Consider the following 25,888-nt stretch of genomic DNA (forward strand, 5'->3'; position numbering starts at 1 on the left):
TCAAAGCAGGCTGATCTCAGCTCATTTCTGGTCTCTCTAAACTATGCCACTCAGCAAGTGCCTCTGAGTGCCTCATGCCCCTGGCCCCATACTGTGCCCATCATGCCAGCAAGCACACCTGTGGCTTGGCTGCCATTCCCTGCAGCCTGCAGGGAGCCCACCTGCCTGATAAGGATGTGCATCCCAGCAGCACCAGTGATTGACACATACAGGAGGGGACCTGGGCAGGCAGGCTGCACCCCTCCTAATTGAATGAAGGAAGAGGAACACTTGAACTTGCTCCAAAAGGAAGCTCAAGTTCCAGCTTCCCCACATTCATTTACTTGCAGAGCTTGCCTAAACCTGCAAGGAGGCATCAGCTTACAGACAGGCAGTTGGAAGGAAGCAGAGTCAGGCCAGTGCAAGTCAGCTGGAGGTATTGACCCTTCTGGCAGTTTGGATGCAGACTTTGTGCTCAGCTTAAACACGTCTTTCTTCCCTTCTCCTCTATCTAGAACTGGCCCTTCCCAGCCATTATTTTCTTCAGCATGACTCATTCCAGCTACAAGTCCATTCAACACTGACTATCCAGGCCCTGCAAAACTCACCAAGGCAAACTCCATCAGGCCCTTCCATACATGCAGTTCCTGGGGATAAATAAATCTACTATGCAATCTCTCATGTTTTGTTTTAAACATACACAAAAATCTATGGAATATTGCAATAGTCCAGTTTATTCCAGGGCAAAGGCTTAAGGCCAAGACAATGAGCAAGAATCTTGCAAGAACAACTCTCTGCCCTTCAGGTGATGACAGCATTGAAAGGTATTTCTGTGAGATGCACAGAAAGGTCTGGTGCCAAAGCACGATAATGCACAGAAAAAAAAAATAAATCAAAACAAGCTTCCTAATGCAAGTGAACAGAGCAGCTATCACTGTAATTTTACATGCGCCAAAGCTATGAGCTTTAAGTGCTATGAGTAGTAAGGAAGGAGTGTATGCAAAATGCAGGATGAAGTGATCATATTAACTGAGAGCTCCACTTTACAAGCCTCTCACATATGGGGGTTTTTGGTAAAAGTTTCCCTGTGCTCAGTAAATTGGATGAAGTCTGCTCAGCAATGAATGCAAAAAGTGCCACAGAACAATGACAGCTGCAGGTGCAAAGAAAGAAATGCTAGAAGCATGATAATGCTTCAACATTTATTTTCCCCAAGACACAGAAAGAATTACAACATTTCTAAAACCCACAAAGCTTTAGAATACTTTACAATACAGAAATGCTGTGCTTCCTGCTTAGACTAACCAGTAGGGAGGTCTTTCATTCAGTCCTTTATGTCAGTAGGTGCATAAAGCTGTTTCATTTATTTCAGGTGCATAAGGAGTGACAGGAGAAATGTATTGTAGAATCACTCCAGTTTGGTTCAAGCCCAGGAAAATCTTCTGAGAGGGATGCTGTGCTGTTGACCAGAAGTCACATTCAAGAGGTATTGCTCACACCACGTACAGATGTCTGCAGTCAGCCAGTTTGCCATGGTCCTTGTGTAACAGCACAGGGGCTGTGTCAGGCCACGAGGCTCCAAAACAACAGGTACACTGGAGGGGCAGAGAAAAACAAAAGCAGGAAAGCTGACCCAGGTTTCTGTTAGAGGGCATGGTGCTCTTCCATCCTTCTCCCAGGCTGCTAAGTGATTTAGCCAAATCCATAGGTTCAGAAGAGCCATCAGCACCACTTAGAAAAGCTTAAAAGCACCAGAACAGCTGACAGCTTCTCTCTATGGACAGTGTATCAGCCAAAGGGCTAATGGATATCTGTGTCTGGTCCAAGGTTATGGCTGCATCCTTATGCAGCAGGATTTATTTTTGCCATCCTGCATTATGACAGTCATGCAGTCTTAGGCCTCTTCTGCAGCACTTGCATTACAACACAGACCAAACCACTGCCTGCCCCATGCAGTTAACTTCAGTAATGAATACTCCTGATTTTTGGCATCTGAAGTATCAGCCTTAGAACCAGAAACAATTGTGTCTGTATTAAAGAATGGTTTCACAAGAAGAAAAAGAAGGTACCAGTTTGCCCAATAGAAGATTTAACTGCTTTGGAAAGAAGAAAACATAAATGTTCTCAGTCCTGTATATTACAGTTATATGCATGTTGTCTTTATCATCCAGAACTGCCAAGAACTCTTTTTGGAATAATTAATTTTCAGGGGACAAAAAGGAAAGGGTCTGTATATACATGGAGGGGCTGAGAAACCATTTGTGGCATCACTGTTCAGTCAGTTACACCTGAGCTACAATTAGAGTATTTCATGTCTAGGTAGAAAGGGGCTACTTCTGGGTTGTAGTGACATACCTTCAGCTGTGGGGGATAGAACATGATGGGGTCTGGAAATTCTCATACTATGAAGCTATTGCAAGGAACCTTTTATGTGTGGGCATAAAACACTTATAGACACTTCTAAATCCATGTAACAAACCTGATAGTTAAAACAGAAAATGCATTTCAGAGCACCTACACTTCCTCCCTTTGGGTCATCTAAAATAAACAACACTTCCAGAGAACTGTGGACTAGTTAGACCAGTGGCTAAAACCAGCCATTCAACAGAGCATTCTGCTGACCAGCCCAATATTACATACTGCTGTCTGCATGTTTGTAGTTTTGCATAAGTAAATGGTGACATCTTTCAAGGTAAAAATAGAACAACCCTGTCCCAGCTTACCCAAAATACTGCCGCTGCTCTATTTCATGTAGCAACTTGGAGCTCTTCTGTTCCTGAGTAGCTGGATCCTGCTCTCCAGACAGTCTCAAAAATTTTAGGAATTGAAGTGGGAGATGTACACATGTTCTGAAGGGCATGGACATCTAGAATCACAACACAAGTCACCTGAGTTCCCAGGGAAACACATCCTCCTTCTTATCAGGACAATTTGCATGCCATGCAATTGATTTATTGGAGCACTTAAAAGGTAGACATTAATGCAGTGAACTTTCTGACTCATGTATAAACAGAGCCCAGTGTAATCCAAACCACTTTACACAGGATGAAAGAAAGAAGAACTAGAGTTGTTTTAGCTGAATATGACAACAGATATCTGTGTCACCCTGGTTACTTTTACATGTCATACTATTCCCTCTTCTATTTTCTTAGAAACAAGCTGGAAGGTAGATTTGAGATATCAGTGGGATGAAGGAAAGCTTCTTATGACTAGGTGAGGAAGAGGGAAAGCAGAAAATGTAAAAATCCCATGCACTGTTGTAAAGACTAGACTTGCCTTAATGCAGCAGTCACAGCAGACAACCCTGAAAGACAAAAATCTCCAGCATTATCATTTGAGTACAGCTCAGCAGCTACCAATAGTGCAGCTACAAAGTAGCTAATTCCAAAGTAATTCTGAATCCATTCTTGTGGCAGAACCAATCGATGGCAAAGTGAAGCAGCTGAGAACTCCACTATTCAGTTTGCCAGCTTTCCTATTTCTGGTAGTTTAAATCATTTGAAATGTATCAACATTCATAGCTTCAAGGCTTTATCTGCAAATGCTCATTACACTTCACCCAGCACTACCACCAGACAGTTGCTCAATTTCCAGGGGTTGTTTACTTGCTGCTTATAATCTATTCAGTGCTTCACAACTGCTTCAAATAGATTTAAGTGAGCCTTAATGAGCCTGAAGTTCCTCTATCACTCTCCCATGAACAGAAAGCCTCTGACAAATAAGTGGATACAAGTAGGCTCAACTCCTTTCCCAGTCACAAGGTCTGGAGTTCTCTTTTTCAGTCCTTAATAGAAGATTCTGGTGTAGACTCTGTCTCAGAACCTCTTCAAGCCCTGGGCTGAAGTTAGAGCAAACCTTTAGAGCAAAACACAGAATGTGATCTCAGAGAAACTAATTTCATACTGGCACAGGAAATTTGGCTACTGCTGAGTTAACACTAAGAGTTAAAACTGAGATACTACTTCAGAGACAAGATTTTCCACATCCTCCCCAGCTGTAGACACTTTAGCCTGGCTTGTGCAGTAAGGCAAAGCTGAAGGGCTTAGCAACCTGGTCCTATCCAGTAGTACAGCCAGTGAATACTGAGAATTCTCAGCTCTGTTCTTTCACTTTTTTCTCCCTCCTCATTCAGTCCTTTTGTACCAGCTCACCTGCTGCAGAGGTAACATTGGTAAGGCCACTTAAGAAACATCTGCTTATGGCAACTGAAACAGATCTGTGGAAAAGAAAGTTATTTGTGAATCCAAATGAGAAACATCTTTGTACCAACACTATCCACCGCCTGCCAAAAAGCAAGCATGTAAAAAAACCTTCTAAAGGCTTTAGATTCATATACAATAACAGAGGTCGAGTAAAGGATAGCAAAGACACAGGAATTAAAAGCTAAAAAGGTAAAAAAATTCTCACTTGTAGGCCAGTGTTTTTATAATGCAGAGGTTTGGGGCAGCTGCCAGACAACTGGAGTTTAAAAAAAGGCTCTTGAGCAAACAATAGCTGTATTGTGCAAGAGTATAGCAGTAGCTAGTTAAGAGAGAAGGAAGAAGAGAGACATTCTTTGAGGTAGACTGCAGCAATCCCAAAGAGATTAAATCAGGGCAAATTTGAATTCAATCCTGAAGCAAAAAATGAGTCATAAGGAAGCTGATGAGTCGCTTGAACTTTATAAAAAAGAGCACATTCATACACAGCTGGCAGTCAGAAGTGATATTGTCTTGAGAAGTAGAACTTGAGAAAGCTAAAAAAACAGCAGTGGGTAAGAAAGCCATTTTAGAATAGTCATAGAGCAGGCAAGTTAAAGCAGGGTCAGTAAGGTGAGAAGAAAACAAGGATTCAGTCTCAGGAGCATCAGATAGCTTGTGGAAGTAGCATGGCTCTGCTAGTAGAACCTTTGACTCTGTCCATACTGCTAAATAAATGAGGGCAAAAAAGTGACCCAAAAGCCAAGAAACACAGACTTCCTCACATCTGTGCTGCAAAGGGCCTGTACTCAGGACATCTGCTCTGGAGGAGTGGTTGCCACACTCCCTCTAAAGGAGACTCAGGGATAAGGCAGAAGTTGATAAATGTGAACAACCAACAGTCCTAAGCTATACAGCTCCTTCCCTGTCCCCCTCATTTCCCCCACCTTCATGTCCACTTGGCAAGGTGGTTTGAGTCAGCACAACTCTGGTGTAGGAGCCTGAGTCAAGTGCCTTTGTTTCACTGTTTAGGAATACCAAATTGCAGTTATTTACTTTGGGATTTCGGAGCTGATCAACAGTCATGGCAGTCAGCTCTCCTTGCATGGAAATCAGACAAGAAGCAATAAGCAAAGGCCGGGCTAGGCTACTTTCTAGGCAATTTACCCAGCTTAAGCTAGATTAGAAGCCATCACTGCAGAAATACTAAAAAATTTTTCCAGCCCAAGGCCAAACTCAGATCAGCTGTTATGAACAGGATAAGCTGAGGCAGAGGGTGCCTCTGCAGTTCAGCACAGAGGGCCATGAAACCAGCCAGCTTTTGAAAAGGCAAGGGCAGCACCAAGAGAAGGAGGAGAAACATACCTTTGCTCTTGGCAAGACACTATCACTACCTCCTTGGAAGAGGCCTTGCCCTTCGAGCACCATCATTGCATATCTGGTTCCAATCAGCTCAGCAATGGTTGGTGATGGCCACTTGGTAGGAAAGGGACAGTCCTATTGAATGACAGAAGTTAAACATCAGATGAAGCTGAAGAAAGCAGCTATTTGGGGAGTTCATCTCAAAACTGAGTCCCAAAGGATCAGGAGAATTTTTGTCCAAAACCCTGTTTTCTTTGTAATAGGCAGTATCAGGTGACTCTGACAGTACCAGCAGAGAAACTACTACAGGCAGGTTGCTACAGTTTTCAAGCAGATTCCAGAACACATGCCGCCCTGGCCTCTCCTGGATACAAAATTGCTTTCCACAGAACAACACTCTCTTGCCCTTCTCTTTCCCAAGACCTATTGGCCCCATACAAATGGAAGCTGTAGGCTCATGGTCAGCCAGGAGACAGCTGTGCTTTAATCCCCAACACACCTGCATCCCTCACCACACTGCTAAACAAAGAGGCATCAGAGAGGTCAGAGACTTGCCAAGGTGGGGCAAGGAGGGATGAAGAAGGAAAGAAAGAGACAAGGGCACAACACACCTTGTCAGGGCAGAACAGGGTGAGGCCATAATTCAGAGGGTTGCATGGGAGCACATAGACTCCAGTATTTCTCCCACAACCATTATTCAGAGCCTGATAACTTCAGTTCTACATATATTATACATTTAAAAATCACTAATGCTGTGCTATCCACATTTTGTTAACTACTTATTGCCCCTTACTGCAGCTTAAAAGATACTTGTGAGCATATCAGAATCTAGAGAAAAGGAATGGACATGAAGAAACCAGGATAGTTCCATTCTCAATTACAGTTTGCTTGAGGAAGACTTGGTGGACACTTTCAAGTAATGTCATGGTACTTCCCTCTTCTTGTATGAGAAACAACTTTATTTCACGTCATTAAAAGGGGGAAGCCACCACAAGAACACTACAGCATCCAGTCTTCTCTTGAGTGGTCTCCAAGGAGAGAAGAGCATACCAACTTCAGATACCATGTGTTCCAAGACAAAAAACACAGAGCATGCTTACTGCTTTCATGAGGATCAAGGTGCAAGTCATTACCAGATATATCAGACCAGGGTTGCTTGCTGACATGTTGGACTTACAAGCTCCTTGCTTTGAAGGCCTCTCTCTAAAGATTTGGACCTTCCTCTGGAAGGAGGCAGCTGCCATTGGCTAGTGCTCAGGAAACACTTAGGCTTAATGTCTCCTGGCAGGGGTGCACTCATGGGAGGAGTGCAATTTGCAGCAATACCTGGGTAGGAAGAGAAAGTTTTAGGGTGCAGAAAACCCACTATCAGTTTCTAAGTATTCACCCTGAGGGCTGGACACTCAAAAGCAGAACACTGCCTTCTGAAGGTAGCAAGGCTTACATCTCTCCCCCTCCAACCCATCTGCTCAGATCACATAAAAAGCAGAGGTTACAGTAATTATGCTTGTCAGTAGTAACTGATGAGGCTTCATTAGCACCATTTAGTTTAATAAAATGAAGTGCTGCACTTTCTACTTGAATATTCAAACCACTCATTTAGTTTTTACTGCAAATTCCAAGTCAGGCCTTTGGGGACATGCAATCATTGTTTTGAAGCTGCAGGAGCTACACAAGCTTCAGACAACTGCAGAGAAATTATCTTCTAAGGGCACCTCCCCAGACTCTTTATTTAGTATTGGAACTTGTCCTGCAAAGTATCTTCAGGTGATTAATGAAGTATACATTGAGCCCAGCCAAAAGGTTTGGGAGCCCATCAGGCCACTGGCTGTACTCTGTCACCTGGTTTAGCTGTGCAGCCAGAAGGGCACTGACCTGTGCTGATACTCCTGGATACTCCTGATGGCCTGGTGGAGGAAAGGCAGGTGCTGGCAGGCAGCTTGGGAATGGTTTCCTGTAGACCAGAGGACAGGATGTTCATAATCTGCATGTAAGAGACACCAAGGCCACTTCATCAGAAGTACTGCTGCCTAACAAAACCCAGGATACCCATGACTGATCAGAAATATTCAACTCTGTCAGAAGTGGAGGAAAGTGAAAAATCAGTGGGGTACATTTAGAAACTTTGTTTCTTCTCAGAATGTAAAGTTAATTCCCCTGCACTCCACAGCTAGGAAATTCCAACTAAGCTAGTGAAGTTTCCAATTCACCTGTTCTCTCTCTTGCCCAGCTCCAGTAGTGGATACTAGTACTAAAGTGGCATCTGTTCAGGAACCAACTTGGTATAATCATCCCCACACAACCCATGGAATACATCGGAACCATTTTCTTGGCTCCAGCTCACACACAGCAACATTGGAGAACAGTTCAAGAGACCGTGACTAATCCAACTCATTAATTCAACTCAAACTCAATGCTTTATCTCACCAGCATTGTTTCTACCTTGTCTAGAAAAGCAAAAAAAAACCCTCAAATTTTATTATATTAGTCTCTATATGAAAGTCCTTTTAGTTCAGCAGTACTATGTCAACCACAATGCTGAACATTCCTCCAAGTAGCTCAGACTGGGCAAGTAAAGCTAAGATTTTCTGCTTTTATAATTCCTATCTGTTTTCCTCAGTTAGGCAACTGCATTTCATGCAGAAATATTTACAGAAAACAGATTCCTGTTTGTATGCCAGAGCATCTATGCTAGACATGATGTGTTAGGGCTTAAGTTCTGTTCCACAGAATTTCAGAATATGCTCAGACTGAATCCCAGAACCAAGCAGTCAAGCTTTTCATGACAGAGCCAGGAGTTAAAGAACCAAAAGACTTTGTATTATGGTTTACTGAAGAACAGTGCTCCCAAAATAACTCCACAGACAAACAAGTGGGAATTTACCCATCAAGTTCCTTCCTCAAAATACATCATGAAGTTTTCTTTCTATGAGCTCACATATCAGATGAAATCAAAATACATCAGTACATCTAGCATCAAATGCCTCACTGTGAGGTAAGAGTAGGAATATTCTGGTCCACATTGGCCAGACCCCCATGCTATTATAATTTCTGCAGGATCTAGTTTTAAGAGACCAGAGCAGACTTCAGTTCTGTAGAATTCTGTAGAATATCCTGAGTTGGGACCCACAAGGATTACCAAAGTTCAACACCTGCCCCTGCACAGGACCACCCCAAAAGTCACACCATGTGCCTGAGAGCATTGTCCAAATGCCTCTTGAATTCTGTAGGCTTGGTGCTGTGACCACTTTGCTGGGAAGACAGTTCCAGTGCCCAACCACCCTGCAGGTGAAAAACCTTTTCCTAATAACTAACTTAAACCTCCCCTGACTCAGCTTCAGGCCATTCCCTTGGATGCTGTCACTGGTCAGAGAGAAGAGATCAGTACCTATAGGCTGCAGTCATGCCACAAACAGAAGTGTTTGAGAATGAAATGAGCTTCTGTAGAGGAAAGGACTTCAGTGAACCCAGTAGTACCAAATTTGTTCACTTCTGAGACAAGATTTCCTACACCAGGATTTGTTCCTGCCCTTCCAGGCGGGCTATGTATATGCTTGCAGCTCTAATTCCTGAAGTAGGCATCTCTCTATAATCCTTCCACTAAAGCCTTACCTGAGCTCCTGCTCCCAGCTGCTGCGTTTTAGTGTTGGCAATTTCAAACTCAGTACTGGCATCTTGGAGATGTAAGAAATTGTCACTTGGAGAGTTCGAGGCAGTATTTGATGCCACAAACATTTCTGCAGTGAGAGGGAGAACAAAAAACCCATACCCACAGACAAAATGAGATAGATCTGGGACAAGAAAATGACAAATTTGGAACGCATTGGAATTTAAGCTTTAGCTAGGCTTTGTCCTGGTAGCTACATAATCTTTTATTCTTAGGTGATGGTCTAAGTCCTGTAATCTCACTTAGTGGACAGAGAAATGTGGACATCCATAAAAAAAAAAAAGCAAGTTGAAATACCTTTTGAGTCTTAATAAGCCACAAACAGATTTTTTAGAAATAACTATTCTCATGCCATACCACCTCTATCACACAACATTTGTATTTCTCACCACCTGTCACATTACAAATGCTATTGACAAGATAAGTGGGATTTAATTTCCAAGGCCATCTATTATTTTTAGCCAACGCTGACTTTGCTTGCTTGCTTGCTAGGTCACTCTATAGCAGGTACCTTTGTGCCTGCTCCTCTTTTCCTGTGCTTCTGCTGCTGCTGCCCAAGGCTTCGGTGGTTGTTTTACTTCTGCCATGAGCTGTTCATGCCACCTGGGCTCCTGTGGCACACACTGTTTCAGCTTCACCTTCAACATCTGCAGGCAAAGCATAGCACCACAAAGAGCCATTGGACAGAGCAAGGAGACCAGTGGTGACAGAACAACTGCATCAGCAATGGCCCCATTTTACAAGTGCTTGTCACCCAAGAGGGCACTGGGCCCTGAACACGAGACAGCCTTCAGCACTATGCATAGTGGAATACTTTAGTGACTCTCAATTTTGAAATCAAGAACTCCAGGAGCTCTTTCAAGACCAAAAAAATGTTGCAAATTAAAGAAGCAGTGGAGGAACTAGGAAGATTGATCATCTTTCTTCTACAAAAAATGTCAGCTCTCGTTTTTCTAGTACCATGTTTGGCAGGAGGGTCAATTCAAAAGTTAAGTATGGTTAAGATAACCCCCTCCCAAATACAAACCAGTAGCTGAAGTATTAGCTTTATATTGCTTCAAAATGTCTTGTTACCTCCAGAATTACCTTGTTTTGCTATGATCAGATGCAGCACCAGGTCACCTACCGGCTCTTGATGAGGCTTGAGAGAAGCTACATCAGCTTTGGGGGTCCTTGGGTGCTTTTGCTTGATGGTCACCTGAAAGAGCAGAAGTGATGCTTAAGAAATAGCTCTTTCTCTACTCCTTATACACTGCAATTCAGTGGCACAGTGAATGATACAGGTCAGGATTTGGGAAAAGGGGAGATGGGGAAGGCACTAAAAAACAAAACAAGCCCAAAACAAACAAAAATCCCCCCAAAACAACAAAAAACCCACCTTAAAAAAACAAACAAAACCATAAACACCAAATAAATACAAAACAAACAAACAACCCCCCAAAACAAAACAAGGAGTTGGGAAGTGTGGAATAATGATGTTTCCTCATATGGGGTTTTGGTAGGGAAAGATTTGCCCACGGCAAACCAGAGGCAATCAGAAGTACTGCACAGCCCTTAGAGGCTTGCGCAAAGAGCACAAAGCCTTCTACCCACAACTGCTCTGAGAAGCAGCTAGAAAACATTGCACTCAGATATTAATGTCAGGAGCGATCCCAACAAGCACCATGGTCACGTCATATTCATCAGTAAAAGCTCAGCTCCAAGGAGGAGAGCAATTGAACGGGTTAACAAGACTGTAACAGGAACTGTAGCAGCAGGCAGCTGTATGCCTAAGCCAGAGTCCCAGAGACTGGCTTACAGCCCGACATAAACTAGGAACAATAGCAAGACAGAATTGCAGGGCAGATATTCATGTGAAGCATCAAGCCCTGTGCTTGCTACACAGGGGAGAACTAACAAAAAAGTCAATTGCACATGCATGTCTTTAGCTGCCTTGTCCACTAATTCGTATTTTGAGGCTATGCCATTTTCTTTCACTTGTGTGTACAACTTCAGAACACGTGGGAGTGCAGGTAGAACAACACTACAGCTCCCCACAGTAGCTGTGCTTTCATTCATTTGCAAATTAGACCACTGTTTGCTAGAGAAGCTTTAAAATAGCTTTGCAGATGGGGAAATCCTCGTTTAAGAGCCTTCACAAAGACCTGAGCAGTAGCACTCTGCTTTCTTTCAGCATTTCTGACTACTACTCTTCAAACATATTTGTGCTTCTCGTGGACCAAAGAAAAACTTACTAAAAAGAAAAAAAGGGAAAGAAAAATAGAAGAAAATCAAGAAAATCAAGACCCAGATCATCCTGCCACCTTGAGTTACGTTTGTGTACTGCACAGTGCATTGATACATAGTACATTGCAAGGAATACAAGCTAGTTATGATGCACTCTCTCCTTACCAATACTATTTATTTACATATCCATCAAGATACCATTTGCAAACACATGACATAGCATTACCTGGGGGCTGGAGCCACAATCAAGCCAAGCAAGAGCTGGGATTTTATAGAGGTACATGGTTTAGCTGAAGCTTTTGAACCTGCTACACTCTAGCAGCACCCACAAAGAGGAAAAAAAGCTGATGTCTAGTGCAGTATGCAAAGATTTCACTTTTTGTAATACCGCTCTTTATTACAAGAAGAGTTGTGTCTCATCTTCTGCCAAGACGTCTGTTTGCAAAGCACGCCAATGCCACAAGGCCTTGTGCCAACGTTTTAGATCTGCTCATCATTCCCAGCTCAAGCTGCAGCAAGCAAAGAGTATCACAAGCCTTTAGAGACATCCCAGACGTTTTTGTATCTGGTCATCTTCACTAACCAAGTGGTGAAGGTGGAAGTCTCTGCTCCTCCCTGTGAGGGGCTCAACATTTTTTACCCTGACTAAATTCCTGCAGTAGCTGAATGCACTGCCCAGAGGCCTCTGCCTTAGGCTGAGCCGAGAACTGTCTCAGAAGTGCATCTACCCTTGCATACACAGCACAGCATCTGGGAAAGCAAAGCAACAAGTAAAAGACTCCAGGTGCAGCTCAGCTAAAGGAGCCTGGAAAGACACAAGTGTCCAAGGTAGAAAGCACAAGGCAGCAAGAGTGTGCTCCATGAAACTGTTGTGTGCAGGGCAGAATAACTGCTGCAAGGAAGTGAGTGGTTGACCCTGGAGGGAGAAGCGGTTTACTGTTCCGATTCATGAAACTGGGGCTACTCCTGACTTAAAAAGTTACTGAAAATTAAGTACTTGGGTAGACAAACAGAGTGATCTAATGTTGAACTGCAGCTAAAAGGGAGCTCCAGACACTTCTGGACTTTGATGTACCTTTGGAGAAGAGGTCTCAACACATACTGCTCAGAAATGAAGTAGAGCAGATGTTTCCAAAGCAGACTCCAGTCACTCACCTTCCGCAGGGTGTACCTCTTGTGCTGAATGTCATCCAAAAGCAGCTCATAGGGAGAGCAAATACGTTCCTTTGGAGACATGCAGCGCCGTGGTCGCTCAGCGGCCTTGCGCAGCCTCACACCAGCCTGCAGCTCACAGATGACACTGGGCAACAGGGATGCCTTGGAGAAACCAGCAAGGGCCAAGTCAGTAGCTGGCTAGAACTCACAGAGCAGCATCCCCTCCCTCCATGTAACAGGGCACACTTAGCAGCTGAAGTAATTCAGAAATACAGAATTGTGTCCTTTATATGCCCTTCTACTCACTTCCAGATCAGGGTGCAGTACCAAAGCAGAGAATTGCTTTTATTTGCAGAAGTTAATTTACAATAAGGAAACTCGTAGCTGGCTCACTAGGCTCATTCCCAAAATTTGTCATTAACTTTATGGATGTACTTCAGCAAAATACAGCTTTTGCTGCCAGGTAAATAAATAGACCCTTTTTCTTTCTGCAAGTGCTCCAAGTGCCAGAGTGTTTTCATATTACTGGTTCCTAGGAAACACTGGGAATGAAATCCCAAATCTTACCATTAAAATCTTCCAAATTTTCAGAAAACTAAGGGTTGAAGTGTACAGAAAAAAAAGAGGAAGACAAGTAGGCAAGGGATCTCATACTTAACAGCAGCATAGGTTAGCAGTCTCAGCCTAGAGACACAAGCTAAAAACTCTGACATCTGCTCATCCTGTTTCTGTACTACTATCTGAAGATGTTCAGGCATGCAGTACAACCCAACAAAAGCTAAAGACAGGAAAAAAAAGTAATCAGCTCAATAGCATGTTTAGACAACATTGTAATGGAAGTGCTAAATCAATAGCTTATCTGGATCCCAGTGGCAAATTGAGCAAGAACAAGCCGTTGTATTATAAACAGTGAAAGGGAAGCAAAACATTTTAGAAAACTGCCTCAGAACAAAGTATCTGACTTAGACTTCTCTCTGTTTTCTACTTACAGCATGAAGCATCTTCTCTCTACTTATCCCTTCAGATATCTTGGAATAATTACAGGAGAGTCTTATGCAAGCTCTGACTGATGGCTGCCCTCAAGAAGACAGATATTTTTGTGGGATTGTTTTAGGCTGGATTTGGTAAACGTACCTCAACTCCAGAAACCTAGAACTCTCAAAGTATGACCAAACACTTGCCATATCTCCTAGGCTACATTTAGTACTGTGTGGGAGAACATACAAAAGTGTCTGGGCAAACTCATCAGTACTAGAGACTTTCAAAATAGCTTACCCCAAGACATTTGCACTTTATAGAGTTGTATTTCACAGGGTGACTGAACTTGACTGAGAGACATGACCTGACTTAAGAGAGACTTCTGTACTGTAATACTGCCACATTAGTTTGGGGACAAGAATTGCCTTCAGCTGACCATTTCAGAGCAACTTACACACCCAAAACATTTTTCAGATGTTCGTGACATTATTATCACTCATGTTTCTATTTCTCTACTGACTGGATCACTGCAATTACTCTATTTTTGCCATCTGTTGTATTGTCAAAAATCACCTAAACTTTCCACAACCTATGAAGTACAACATAAAATGCTACAACACTATAAACCCATTACCTTGAGTTCAAACAGGTGAGTGCTAAGACAGCTGTGTTTCTAACAGGTCTCACTGCTTATATTTCAAGGTGAACATCAACTTGGGACACGTAAGCTCTGCTGAAACTGTACAACACTGCACGCTGTCAGGCTGTGGTCTGCATTTCAGAAGATCTGTGTTATATCAGTCAGCATGAAAAAGTGTGGCTCATCGAGCACATTACCTGCTTAGCACCATTCAAGACACCAGCTCTAACCTGTGGGACCCCAGAGAAGCTGGCATCCTGGTTATTTAAAACTTAAGAGACTGTCAGAGCAATGCAATCAGCTGGTACTTAGGGACTTGGTAACTAGAGGCAGAGGATTCACAACAGACATCCAGCTTTTGGAATTCATGTCTCCTGAAGGAGCAGAGGCCAAATACACTGGCCTTCAGGCCACATGGCAAAGCCCATGTATTTATTCATGTATTCCCTGCAGAAAAGAGCTACAGCAGTTGATGAGTTTGTGGTTTGAGATAGCTTGCCAGTTTATTTTAATAGATCACAAAATTGAGAATATGCCCAAACACACATTTCACAAACATTTTCATACAAATAGTTTGAGCACGCTTCAAAGCAAGTGCTATTTAGACAAAGGGGGCGAATCCACAAGTCTCTCGGGGCTTGCTGTTTGTCTCCACAGACTCCAGACTACAGAGCATTTGTTTATGCTGGGCAGAGCTCCAACCTGAAGAGCTATTTGTTTCTGATTGAGCCCCGACTGTGCAGGGCCTTGAAAAAAAGCACAGTAAGTTGCCTTCCCTGCCCCAAACACACAGTCCAACATCTATGGAAGCACAGAAGGCAAGGACAAGAAAAGCAGTGCACAGAAGGTAGGAGTGACATCTCCTCACCCTCTTTCACTCCTTTATTTGAGCTGCTGGAGCTGCACAACCACAAAGATGGACAGTGCTACTGGCCTTCAGTACCTGCCAGACCTGACCAACAGAGATCCCATATAAGAAGAATGAACTAGTCCACCCCAGGACTATCAACAACAGAAGAGTTTTCTGGGGGTTTTCAGTCCAGCTATGAGAAAGGAGCAGATTGCTTTTGGCAGGTGTCAGTTCCTGCCAAGAGCTAGAATTTGGGGCTCATTTGTGGGAAGAAACAGCCTGCATAACTACTTGTGGGCATTTACTCTAAAGACTGCCTCCAATTTCATTTTTAGAAGTGGTTTAAGTTGTACCACAAAGACAATCTTTGGGTAAAATAAAAGCCCACATGAGGTTGACATATGAAATAGCTTAACTTCAAGTTCACACCCCAGCTTGTTTTGCAAACAAGTCTTTAAATACTCAGGCTCCTGAACAACCTAAGTAGTTCAATTTGTGTTCATGCTCTATCTTTCATAGAAGAATCAATGGAAAGCCTCAGAGAGCCAACGCTGACCAAAAAACCCCGCTTCCCATCATGAAGAAAATAAATCTCTTACACCATGGGTTTTCTTCTTTTGAATGGGATTTTCCACCCAATCTTCCACATCCATTTTTCTCAGTCTCTGAGAAAGGCAAGCATATGAGGTCATCACTCTACACTCTTCAGTGATTTCCTGTCTAGTCAGCATAAATTACTAATGTTTATCTGAAAAGCCAAGAAGCTACAAACACTTAAACTTCCAAATACTACAATAAATAAAAATGGTTCAGAGACAGCAGCCTATTCACATTGTGAAAACAGAACTTCATCCAGGTGCTCCATTTCTAGTGCAATGAGAAGGTTACTTTAGGACTTGGTGAGTGTGTGAAGTTACAGGGAATAGCAGCTAATGGGTAATCCTAAACGTACTTCTTTGGAGGTCTGGATGATGGTCACAAGCTTCTGCAGTTCCATATAGTCAGTAAACAGATTCTTACAGGTCATTTCATAATGGCTGGTAACCTCAGAAAGCGTGGACAAGTGCTCCTCACAGGCCTGAAAGAAGTGCAGCTATTTAAAAAAAGATCTTAAAGTTTAAAAAAAAAAAAAGAACATGGTAGGATGGAATAAAGCAAGATTCTGTTTCCTCAGTTCATGTTTAAAAATAATCTTCTTCACTGCCTCTTTATATTTTTTTTCTATTGCAGATACAGATGAACAAAGAAGGAAGATAGTCAATCTTTTATGTACAATAATGGAAGTAGCTGTGTAATTTGTTTATCTTGTTTTCCATAAGGTGTGCTTCGAAACAAGCACCTGAAAGAGGAAGCCTCCACTACAAAGAACAGCCTACAGTGGATGGAGTCACTTGCCCTGTTCTTTTTCCCTGTCCTGATCAGACAGGGGATGGGAAGTTTCTCATACCTTTAAATTATGGCTGAGAGAAAAATATCTGTTTGAGTTGAGACATTCAGATCCCAGCCTTTGCAGAAGATGAATACTATGGAAAGGGAGTTTTTCAATATCCATAGTGTTCTAGGTATTGAATTTGGAGACTGTATAGAAGGACTTTGCAGATACAGCTGTGGGAGAGCCGTACTCAAGTCTTCCTTCTTAATTATTTTCCATGGGCACTTACAAACACCTTAAATAGTTTTGCCTTTTCTCTCTGATGGGAAGGCCAATGTTCCCTCTCTGTCCTCCAACAGCCCACCCAGCTTTTTCCCAGAAACGGTCTTGCCTCTTGGCCAAGAGCGCTGTTCCATCAACTCCTCTAAAGCTGCTATATTTACTAAGGGGGAAGAAGGAAACCTTGATAACATCCTGCAGGGTGACTGGTGGTTCTGTTGCCCTGTCATCCAGGTTCAACATGAGGCACAGCAGTTTCTCCAAAGGATCGCTCAGTTCTCGCTCCATTTGGCTGTCGATTCCCCAGTCCAGGGCTTCATAGATCACCCCTCCCAAGTACTCCAACAGCTGCAGACAGAGACCAAGGAAGCAATATAGTATGAAGCGCTGTGGAGAACATCACAGCTCTTATTTTTCAGCCACGTGTGCATACTCCTCTGCTCCTGAGGACTGAACACATCTCTCAGGATGAGAAATACCTCCATTTAAGCTGGTTTAAAGTTCTTAAATGGCCTTAACTGGCACCCCTAAGACATATGCCATTAGGACAACAAGACTGTGGCCTATTCCACAGTAGACAGCATCTGTGCACATTGTTTCCCAGTCCCACTGTCTTACTTGAGTTCAGTCCAAGCATTTTGTTTCCTTTTCCAGGTTGCAGGGAAGTCACTCTCACAGGCCACAGCAAATTCAAGCACCTTGATAGTTTCCCAAGACATCTGCATCTCCTGAGCAGTCCTTCTACTACAATAGGATTGTATCTGCACACACATTGAAGGTTAATACACAGGCTTACCTTGTCCTCAGACTGCTGAATGCTGCCAAAATCTGAAAGGGAAAAACAAGGATCAGGGGAGAAAGACAGCTGTACAGGCATTGATAAACAGCTTTTAGAACCCTTTTCAAGAGAGGGGAACAGGACACATTGTTTGTAATAAGGTAACTAACTCCTCTGACAAAAGTCAGTCCTACCTGGGGAAAGTAGGCCTGTATTTGAGGAGTCCCAGAAAACACCATGGGAGACTCATGTTATTGTGAGCATTAGCCCAAAGTAATAGATACTGCATTTTATTGTTTGCTAATTGATACCCAACCTCCAGGGGAGTCACAGGATCTTTACCTTTATTCTTTACTACCCACTCTTAGTCCCTGAAGAGTTAGCCTAGCACTGACCTCTGCTGCAGCCCAACCCAACCCTACATAACACAGTTATTATCACTTGCTGGGCTACACATAGTGACCAAAAAAAAAGGGAAAGTAACAATCAAAAATCTGCTATGAGAGTTCCCATAACAAAGGAACCATACACTGGAAGATGAACAGAGCAGTACATATAGCAAAGCCTCAGACTATTTATTTCAAATAACATAAGTGATAGAAGGCTTTCATCACAGCTATTCCCTAGAACCAAATGACTCAATAGAGCACTATTAGAGAATTTAGCAGGTCATGCATCTGTATTATCACTGATCTGCAGTCCTCTGAAATGAAGTACAGGCAGGAGAATAGCTTCATGACAACATACACAGAAAAGAGAGGGGGGAAAGCAAAACAAAAAAAGCAAAGGAAAAGAAATTTCCCTTGGCATCTGCAGGTATCTATGCTCTTACCAGACTTGTGGTAGACCTGGAAGGAAGCAGTACCATCAGCATGGATAAAGATGCTCTCAGAACCCTTTACAAACACAGAACGGAGTGGTAGGCTGTGAGCCAACTGCTCTATTTTTCTGCAACACTGAAAGCAGATAGCCCAGGCTTGCTCCTCACTTAAAGGATGCTCAAAACACCTCAGAAGCTCAGCTACAGAGACCTTTGCAATCCTCTGCTCACACCCTGGAGGCTCCATTTTTCCTTTCACCTCTAACCTCCACTTTTAGCCTAGGGAGCTTAAAACTTCCTTTCCCAGGCTGGGCAAGCCTTCACAGCAGCTTTTTATTGGTTCTAGCTCTTGATTTGCTCATATCTCTCTTCCCTACAGGTGCAACCATTAATGTCAACTTTTGCTCTGTCTTTTTAAAGGCACATGACTTTATCTGTACCTGTACAAGACTTCTTAAAAGAACATAATAAATGTACAACAAAATGGAATCAAGAGAAGGTAAGTGTACAAAAATTGTGCTCAATTTAACTCCACTGTTTCTCACAAATATATTAATTGCACCAATGTTTGCAAGTAGAGAAGAGTACATTAAACTTCAGGCAAGGAGGGAAAGAGGCAGGAAATGTACTTGGGGGAGGAGAACTCAGAACACTACAAAAATCATTTTGATAGGAAACTATTCCAACAGCACAAATAAATTACAGAGCAATTAACTCCATGGGACACTGCGGTGGCCCCCTCCCATAGCAAAATGCAACAGTAGGGACTGTGAGCATGGAGCGATCAGGATGGCCCTGGGGTATGGGCAGCAAGGCCCATCCTTGCCCAGAATGCCAATATCCCAGAATCACAGGATCAGTTGGGTGGGAAAAGGTCTCTGAGATCATTGAGTCCAACCTGTGACTGAACACCTGTGTCAGCTACACCCTGGCACTGAGTGCCACGTCTGCTCTTTCCTTAAACACCCCCCCAAGGACGGTGACTCCATCACCTCCCTGGGCAGTCTGTTTCAATATCTGATCACCCTTACTGTGAATAAATTCTTTATAACGTCCAACCTGAACCTTCCCCAGTGCATCTTAAGACTATATCCTGTAGTCTGGATATGAATTAGTCCTGGTGTGAAACCGATCAAGCAGCTTTTTCAGCACGTTGAGGCTTGTGCGTGACACGGCCAGGGCACAGCTGCAGGGCTGGGGACTGGGGTCACCCCCAGGACCACGCCTGCACCGCCTCACTGCCGCTGCTGCGCTGGCTCCCAACGACCACAGCTCCCGAGGCACACAGTGGAGAATTGCGAGGTTTAGAAAGTGTGAGTAACACTCATGATTTATAGTTATTTCCCTTCTCGCTTATAGCATTTGGGAATGTAGTGCACCAGCGCCCGGCCCCGGGCTATAACGCACCCCCGCAGGGTGACTTGGTCCGGCCCGCGACTCTCCCCACCGGCCCGCCCGGATGGTGCCGCCCACGCTGGGACTCGCCGCGCGCAGCGGGAAGATGGCGGCGCCCAGGGCGGCGTGGGACGGGCGGGACGAGCCTTGGAACCGGCTGGACGTGCCCTGGCCCGCGAACAGCACCACGGTGCCGCTGGCGGCCCAGCACCCCGCAGGTCCCGGCGCGGTGTCGAGGGGTTGGGGGGTGTTTGAAGCCGCTCCCGGGTGTTTGCGGTGGGTGGTCGGTCGGTGGGAGCCGGAGCAGTGGCCGGAGCGGCGGCGGGCGCTGGTGCCGGTGGCCGGCGCTGAGGCGCTGTCCGGGTCTCGCCCGCAGTAAGGTTACTGTCGGCGCTGCGGCGGCGCTGCGACATCGCCGGGAAGCGGCTGTCGGGGCCGGGCCTGGCCGCCGAGGGACGCGTCCTGCGCGCCGTGCTCTACGTGTACCACAGCCGGCTGCTCCGGCACCGGCCCTACCTGGCCCTGCAGCAGGTGAGCACCAACCCCGCCTGGCCGGCAGAGACCCGGCAGCTGGGTACTCCCAGCCCCCAGTCTCCACTCCCCGAAAAGCCTTTCGAGTAGCATTTAGCCCCCGGAGCATCGTGCAAAAAAAGTTTGTGAGTAGGTGCATTTTTGTTTTCTCATGGTTGAGCCCAGTGGGTTTATTGGCCCTGTGCAGCAATTGCAACTTCAGTTTTCCTGCCCTGGTCTCCGATACTCACGCTGAGACCTGAAATAGGTATTATTCCATACCTTTGCATACATGAATAATACAGGGACGTCATTCTCAAATAATTGCAACGATAAGAGGGAGGAATAATAATCTTATCCTACTTATTAGATATTTTCTGTTTTAAGATGAAAAGTGAACACCTTGCCAGTTTTCCAGGGAAGGGATTGTCAGCATTTTCAAATAACTGTTTTGAAATGGAGCAGGAATGGCACTTATCTTCTTGATTTGTTTATGTGTTTTCCTTCTTGACATCCAGTAGTAAGGGCCCTTGTATGCACCAGGGAAATCATGCAGCACCAATTAAACATGGCCTACTCCAGTCCTTCACTTAATTCTATTTTTAGAATGCAGAGTGATGAAGGGATGTTTTTCATCATTGTGCAGATACAGAAATGTCCCAGAACATCCCATCACACAGAGCTCCAGTGTGGGCTGTTAAACTGATGATATAATGACAGTTTAATGTAGTGACAGTTCTTAGACCAGTCTCTCAAAATACCAGTCAAAGGAGTTTTCTTTTCTCCTAGGTAGAGCAATGTTTGAAGCGCCTATGGAAAATGAATCTGGTGGGCTGCCTGGAAACTCTGGTAGGACTAATTCCCAAGTAAGTGTCATGATCCCATATCTTGTACTGTCCATTAACTCAGTCTGCAGAGCTAAAGGAAGAGGATGCTAGATTGTAACCAACTCTTCATCCTTGTATCACCACAGGAAAAATGGATCCAAAGCCCAGGCAGAGTGCTTAGTTCCCAGCCAGCCTATTCTGGAAACTGTGGCTTTGAAGGTATTGGGAGGCTGCAAGCTCATACTACGTCTACTGGATTGTTGCTGTAAAGCTTTTCTGTATCCTTTTTTCACCACAAAAACATTATCTTAGAGTTCACCAGTAGCACCTCATGAGACCAAAACGAGGATTTGTGTAGGCCCTGTATTGCTGATGGACTCAACTGTGCAATTCATAGGTGCAACTTGAAATTTTTGAAATTTCTTTGATAGCCAGAAACCTTCATTTCAAGTTATTATGTGGAAACCTCAGGCTGTTTGGCTAGCAGCTGTTTTGGCCTTGAGCCAGAACAGTATCCAAACAAAGTTTGGATACTCATCTCCCAGATTATTCCAGGATATTGCCTTGTGAATTGCCTCTAGTTGGTGTGTTCAGCAACTCTCATTACATGCTGTTTATTTTTTTTACCTTAACTGCTATAATCTTCAGCTTGTCTGTTAAACACCTCTGCTCGAAGGAATTCATTCTCCTGAATACTGTGGCTTTGGGGCTCCTGAGCCGGCTCTGGTTTGTGGTTCAAAAGTCTGTCTTGTTTGTGTCTGTCCGTTTGATGTGCCTGTCAGGGAGAAGGGCTTGTAATTAGGCCTTGCTGCTAAGAAAGCTTTATTCAGTTGGGAGTAGGAGAAGGGAGGTCCCTCCATGCCTTTGGACTTGATTTTAGAACCTGCAGAGTTATACAAGTGGAGAGAGACTTCTTACACGCTCTTATGGAAGGCTTTATTCTTGGATCTTAGCAAACTATATGTACCTCTAATGAAATCACAGTGTTAGTGTCAGTCTGCCACAAGCACCTGGTACTCTGTGCAGCAAGGAGTAAGTCCTGCCTCATGCTGAAATGGGAAGGCTGGGTTAAACATGTTCTATTATACTACTGAGTTTTCTAGGGAAATCGGTCTGGTTTCTCTCAGTCTGGGAGAATAACTGCTGTCTGTAGTTGAAGGAGTAACAACATTGTTAGAACAACTTTCTGTGACACAAGATATCTTCTAACTCAAGGAAACGTAGAGCAGGCAATTGTATGGCATCAGGCCTGAGTTGGTGCAGGGTGCTTTTGTGGGAAGACCTCATGGCACCTCGGATGTGACCCAACAACCTGATGGGTACCAAGTGTGGCACTCAGCAAAACTCTATGGAAGTGGAGGGGCTCCTGATCAGGAATTTTCAAGTCACTTTTGCATTCTGATCTGGAATAGTTCCTTAAAGCTCAGACTTAAGGAAAGCAGGGTGATAGAGTGTAAAAAGGTAAATTTGTACTGAGGGGAAACAGGGAAAGGACCACTCAGCTGAAGGTAGTTGTTCAGTGAGCATTATGTTTTGCTAGAGGAGACTCCATTCCTTTTTGTCCTCTGTCTACAGGATCCAGTACAGGTGTTTATTGCAGACCCTCATGTCCTTGTACAGTGCCTTGTCCACAATGCTTCATCTGGTATCTGAAACCCAGAAGACCCCTTATATCAAGGGGTTTACCTTCCCTTCTGATGTTGGTGACTTCCTTGGAGTTAATGTATCTTCTGAAGCAAAGAAGCAAAAGGCTAAAATGCTTACAGCAAAAAAATCTACCAGCTGGATGACAAAGTTCTTCCCAGCAATGCCAGAGGCAGTATCAAAGGTTGGGAAAAAGAGAAAATCTGAGACGTGTACAAGTGCTGTGAAAAACCGTAGCATCCTGTGCCCCATGGACATTGGAGAGACAGTTGTGGTGCCCACAGCCAGGAGAGGTAAAGCCTTGTGCCAGTGTTACGGTTTCTGACATCTCAGAGACTGACTGCAACTTCTGTCACACGGGGCCAAGCACTTCTACTACCTACAATGTGGTTCTTGTACAAACTTCTTGTCCTTGGAAGAGAGTGCTGCATGTGCCCTTGCCCCTTTATAAAGCTGTGGATAATGTCAGTATCATGATTTTTAGGAGTTGTTTCTTTTAATCAGGAAACAGCCTTGAGAGAAGCAGGTAATGAATGCAGTATACAGGTCCTGTAAATAGTTATTTGTACTTTTCTGCTTTTGCATAGCTGAGAAGCTATGGGCACTGTCTGTAGCCCATACAAGAGCAGGTAAGGCTGTAGGAACAGGATGCAAGTGTCCTGTGTTTGCTGGTTCTGAACTGTGCCCAAATCTTCCTCTGCAGTCAGGGCTATGGCCAGTGACTGCAGCCATCCATGTGTTTGTGTGAAGCTTTTATCCATTAAGTTCTCCTTTGCAGCCATCTGTAAACCTCTGCGTGCTTTTTGTTCCTTGCCAGCTGCAATGCAAAACTAGTGTAGTCCCCTTGAGTTTGCCTGGAAATGTTGAGTACAGGTGTGAGCCTGCTGAGAGTTCTGTGGTGTCTCTGTGCAAAGAAATAAAACTATCTCAGTGTTGTAATGGGAACTCTTTTCTCTCTCTGTAGGGAAGCACCCAGGGTTTGATGTGAAGAGCCTGCTTAGGCCATCCAGACATCCCACACAAGAGGTTTGTATGGTATTGTTTTACATGTTAGGTTGGTGGTTTGGGTTTTTTGTACACAATAGTTGGGGGTTTTTTTTGTATTGTAAAGACTAACACTTGAAACACGATATCCCTGATTGAAAATGTCCCCTTTTCCTGCCTTATTTTTGCTTGTCTTGCAACTCAGGTTAGTGTGGAAGCTTTGCACAGAAAATCAATCACTACTTATTTCTGTTTGGGAATTTGGGCATTTGTTGGTTTGTCAAGTGAAATGACCAGAGACCAAGTCAGCAGTAGACAGAAATACAAATTCTAAATATCTGCCTCTTCTTTTTGTATTCCACAAAACAAGACTGCTCTTCCCTTTTCTCCTTAGAAAATAAGGAATATTCTCACTACATTCTGTGTTCTGCTCTCTTCCAGCAGAAAGGATCAGACACATCATCTTTTTAAAACACTCTTTCTGTTACTGTTTGTTTCAGGGTCTAAGCATTGCATCAACACCTCTTCAAGCAAAGTCATCACCACTTTTGTCTCAGATAGTAAAATCAGAGCACACTGGATCGCTTGTACAGATGGTCCAAACAGCTGCATCATTTGGGGAGCTGTCAGAGGCACTCAGAAAAGCTATTCTGTGGTGCAAAACCAACAAATTCAAATCAGAAGCTTATTTTCTGCGTAACAAGTTGTTGAAAAGCAACCGGCTACACCATGTGGAGGCTCAAGGATGCAGGTAGTTTTGCATGGGTGTGGGATTTCTGAGTCTAACATTTGTATTTTAGTATTATGTATTTTGCTATAGTATAGTGAAACACAGTGGTCTAAGCCATTATTTTAAAACTCAGGATCACTAGTTTAGGTTACTGGCTGCTCTGACCATGGGCATTCTGTTTAGTTTCAGTCACTTATGATTTAAAAAGGCTTTAAAAGGCTATCAAATGTACAGTACTTAGGAGGGAGGATGAAAATGCAACCTAAATCATCTGCATGTTTTATGTTAACAAATGTATGAGGCAAGAGTTGTGTCTATTCAGACTGCTTTGGCTACTATTGTACAAGGTGCTGTTCTGTTTCTATGGTATAAGGAAAATTATAGAGATGGGTAATAATGAAATCTCTCCAAACTCCAAATGAAGTAACACTTTAGTAGCTGATAAAGTTCTATTTTGTAAACTTTGCTCCCTTTAAGCTTGAAGAAAAAGCTGCGCTGTGTCAAAACATCTGTCTGTAAATACCTCCTGTACGGGTCACAACACGCGCACTGGCCAAGGCAGCACCTCCAGGCACGCTTCTGCCGAAGGAGGATCAGATCATCGGCACTCTTGAAGACAGCTCCAAAGACTGGTGGGCAAAAGCCTCCTGAGCTTTTTGGGGTCTGTGAGAAGAGTGCATCACTCATCCTCCCAGCTTACCAAGATGGGTCTCCGAGTCAGGAAGAACATTCCAGCACTGACACAGGACATGTCAGACTAAGCACAACAGGGACCCCTAAGCGGCTGCTGCTGGAAGGAAGCCCTGGCCTTGTGTGGAAAGAAGCTGCTGAGAACACAGATATTGATTCTATTTTTGCAGCAATAGGCGTCTGATCCTGGATTTGAAGGAGGAAAGGGGTCGAGTTATTCTAGTTTTTTGTTGTTTGGTTTGTTGTTTGTTTGGTTTTTTTTGTTTTGTTTTGTTTTGTTTTTTAAGTAAACCCCTCTGAACCCTAATGGTGTCTCAGTAACTCACATTGTGAATTCTGTTAAGAAAGCAACAACTATTTTATTATGTTTTTTAAACCAGCTTTTTTTTAATGGCTGATTTTTATATTTTTAAGGATATTCCAAATAACTGAATAGTCACCTTCCTTTTACCTACCCTTGTCCAGGAACAGTGACTTTGTTACCCTTACTCAGTGTTCCCTCTCTATTGCCTGACCACATGTTAAGTGCTGCTGTCAAATCCACAGTGCAAACAGTTCCCATCCCTGGCATAAAGGCTGCAGCTGATCACTCACTGCTGCTTTGGACAAAAGACTTGCCAAAACCTTTCCAAGCCTTACACTCTTCCTTCTGTGCTGCTTGTAGAGGGGACAGCCTTGATGTGCAGTATTATTGCTGTTTCAGCATTTGTTATGCTTGTTCTGAAATGAGGAGTTAACTGAACTTACCTCCCCATTGCTGTTCCAGAAGTAGGGAAAAGCACAGCTGTGGTCTCTATTACCTGCCTTGTATGAACTGATCAATG

The 25,888-nt window shown here is 43.8% G+C and overlaps 2 protein-coding genes across 3 annotated transcripts; one reads left to right on the plus strand and one right to left on the minus strand.

Annotated features, from left to right (window-relative positions):
- Window positions 1-692: 692 nt before the first annotated feature.
- On the minus strand, window positions 693-22,597 carry LOC129117218 (protein spire homolog 1-like). Of its 2 annotated transcripts, XM_077174310.1 has the most exons (16): window positions 21,644-22,597; window positions 17,483-17,514; window positions 16,870-17,034; window positions 15,988-16,113; window positions 15,635-15,700; window positions 12,568-12,729; window positions 10,313-10,384; window positions 9,698-9,833; window positions 9,132-9,256; window positions 7,395-7,503; window positions 6,697-6,845; window positions 5,523-5,654; window positions 4,131-4,195; window positions 3,256-3,283; window positions 2,703-2,845; window positions 693-1,574 (listed from the first exon to the last, which is right to left on the minus strand). In XM_077174310.1, exons 3-16 carry the CDS (start codon window positions 16,972-16,974, stop codon window positions 1,403-1,405), a joined length of 1,590 nt encoding a protein of 529 aa, XP_077030425.1. In that variant the 5' UTR covers window positions 16,975-17,034; window positions 17,483-17,514; window positions 21,644-22,597; the 3' UTR covers window positions 693-1,402. The 2 variants fall into 2 exon arrangements, with proteins under 2 accessions (XP_077030425.1, XP_054483744.2); XM_054627769.2 differs by lacking the exon at window positions 21,644-22,597 and having other exon boundaries at window positions 7,395-7,473; window positions 17,483-17,563.
- RMP64 (ribonuclease MRP subunit p64) lies at window positions 19,729-25,376 on the plus strand. The gene is made up of 9 exons (XM_054627765.2): window positions 19,729-19,897; window positions 20,056-20,210; window positions 20,979-21,055; window positions 21,163-21,294; window positions 21,665-21,742; window positions 22,592-22,953; window positions 23,625-23,686; window positions 24,145-24,395; window positions 24,852-25,376. Exons 1-9 carry the CDS (start codon window positions 19,744-19,746, stop codon window positions 25,246-25,248), a joined length of 1,668 nt encoding a protein of 555 aa, XP_054483740.1. The 5' UTR covers window positions 19,729-19,743; the 3' UTR covers window positions 25,249-25,376.
- Window positions 25,377-25,888: the final 512 nt, after the last annotated feature.

The sequence above is a fragment of the Agelaius phoeniceus genome, chromosome 2, assembly GCF_051311805.1.
Source record: "Agelaius phoeniceus isolate bAgePho1 chromosome 2, bAgePho1.hap1, whole genome shotgun sequence".
Taxonomy (NCBI): domain Eukaryota; kingdom Metazoa; phylum Chordata; class Aves; order Passeriformes; family Icteridae; genus Agelaius; species Agelaius phoeniceus.

Coding starts and splice junctions, on each gene's coding strand:
- LOC129117218 (XM_054627769.2), bottom strand. CDS start 17,563: ATGCCTGTACAGCTGTCTTTCTCCCCTGATCCTTGTTTTTCCCTTTCA. Junction 17,035..17,482: donor TTCAGCAGTCTGAGGACAAG/GTAAGCCTGTGT, acceptor CTCTGTCTGCAG/CTGTTGGAGTACTTGGGAGG. Junction 9,834..10,312: donor TCAAGCCTCATCAAGAGCCG/GTAGGTGACCTG, acceptor CTTTGCCTGCAG/ATGTTGAAGGTGAAGCTGAA.
- RMP64 (XM_054627765.2), top strand. CDS start 19,744: ATGGTGCCGCCCACGCTGGGACTCGCCGCGCGCAGCGGGAAGATGGCG. Junction 22,954..23,624: donor GGTGCCCACAGCCAGGAGAG/GTAAAGCCTTGT, acceptor CTCTCTCTGTAG/GGAAGCACCCAGGGTTTGAT. Junction 23,687..24,144: donor CCAGACATCCCACACAAGAG/GTTTGTATGGTA, acceptor TGTTTGTTTCAG/GGTCTAAGCATTGCATCAAC.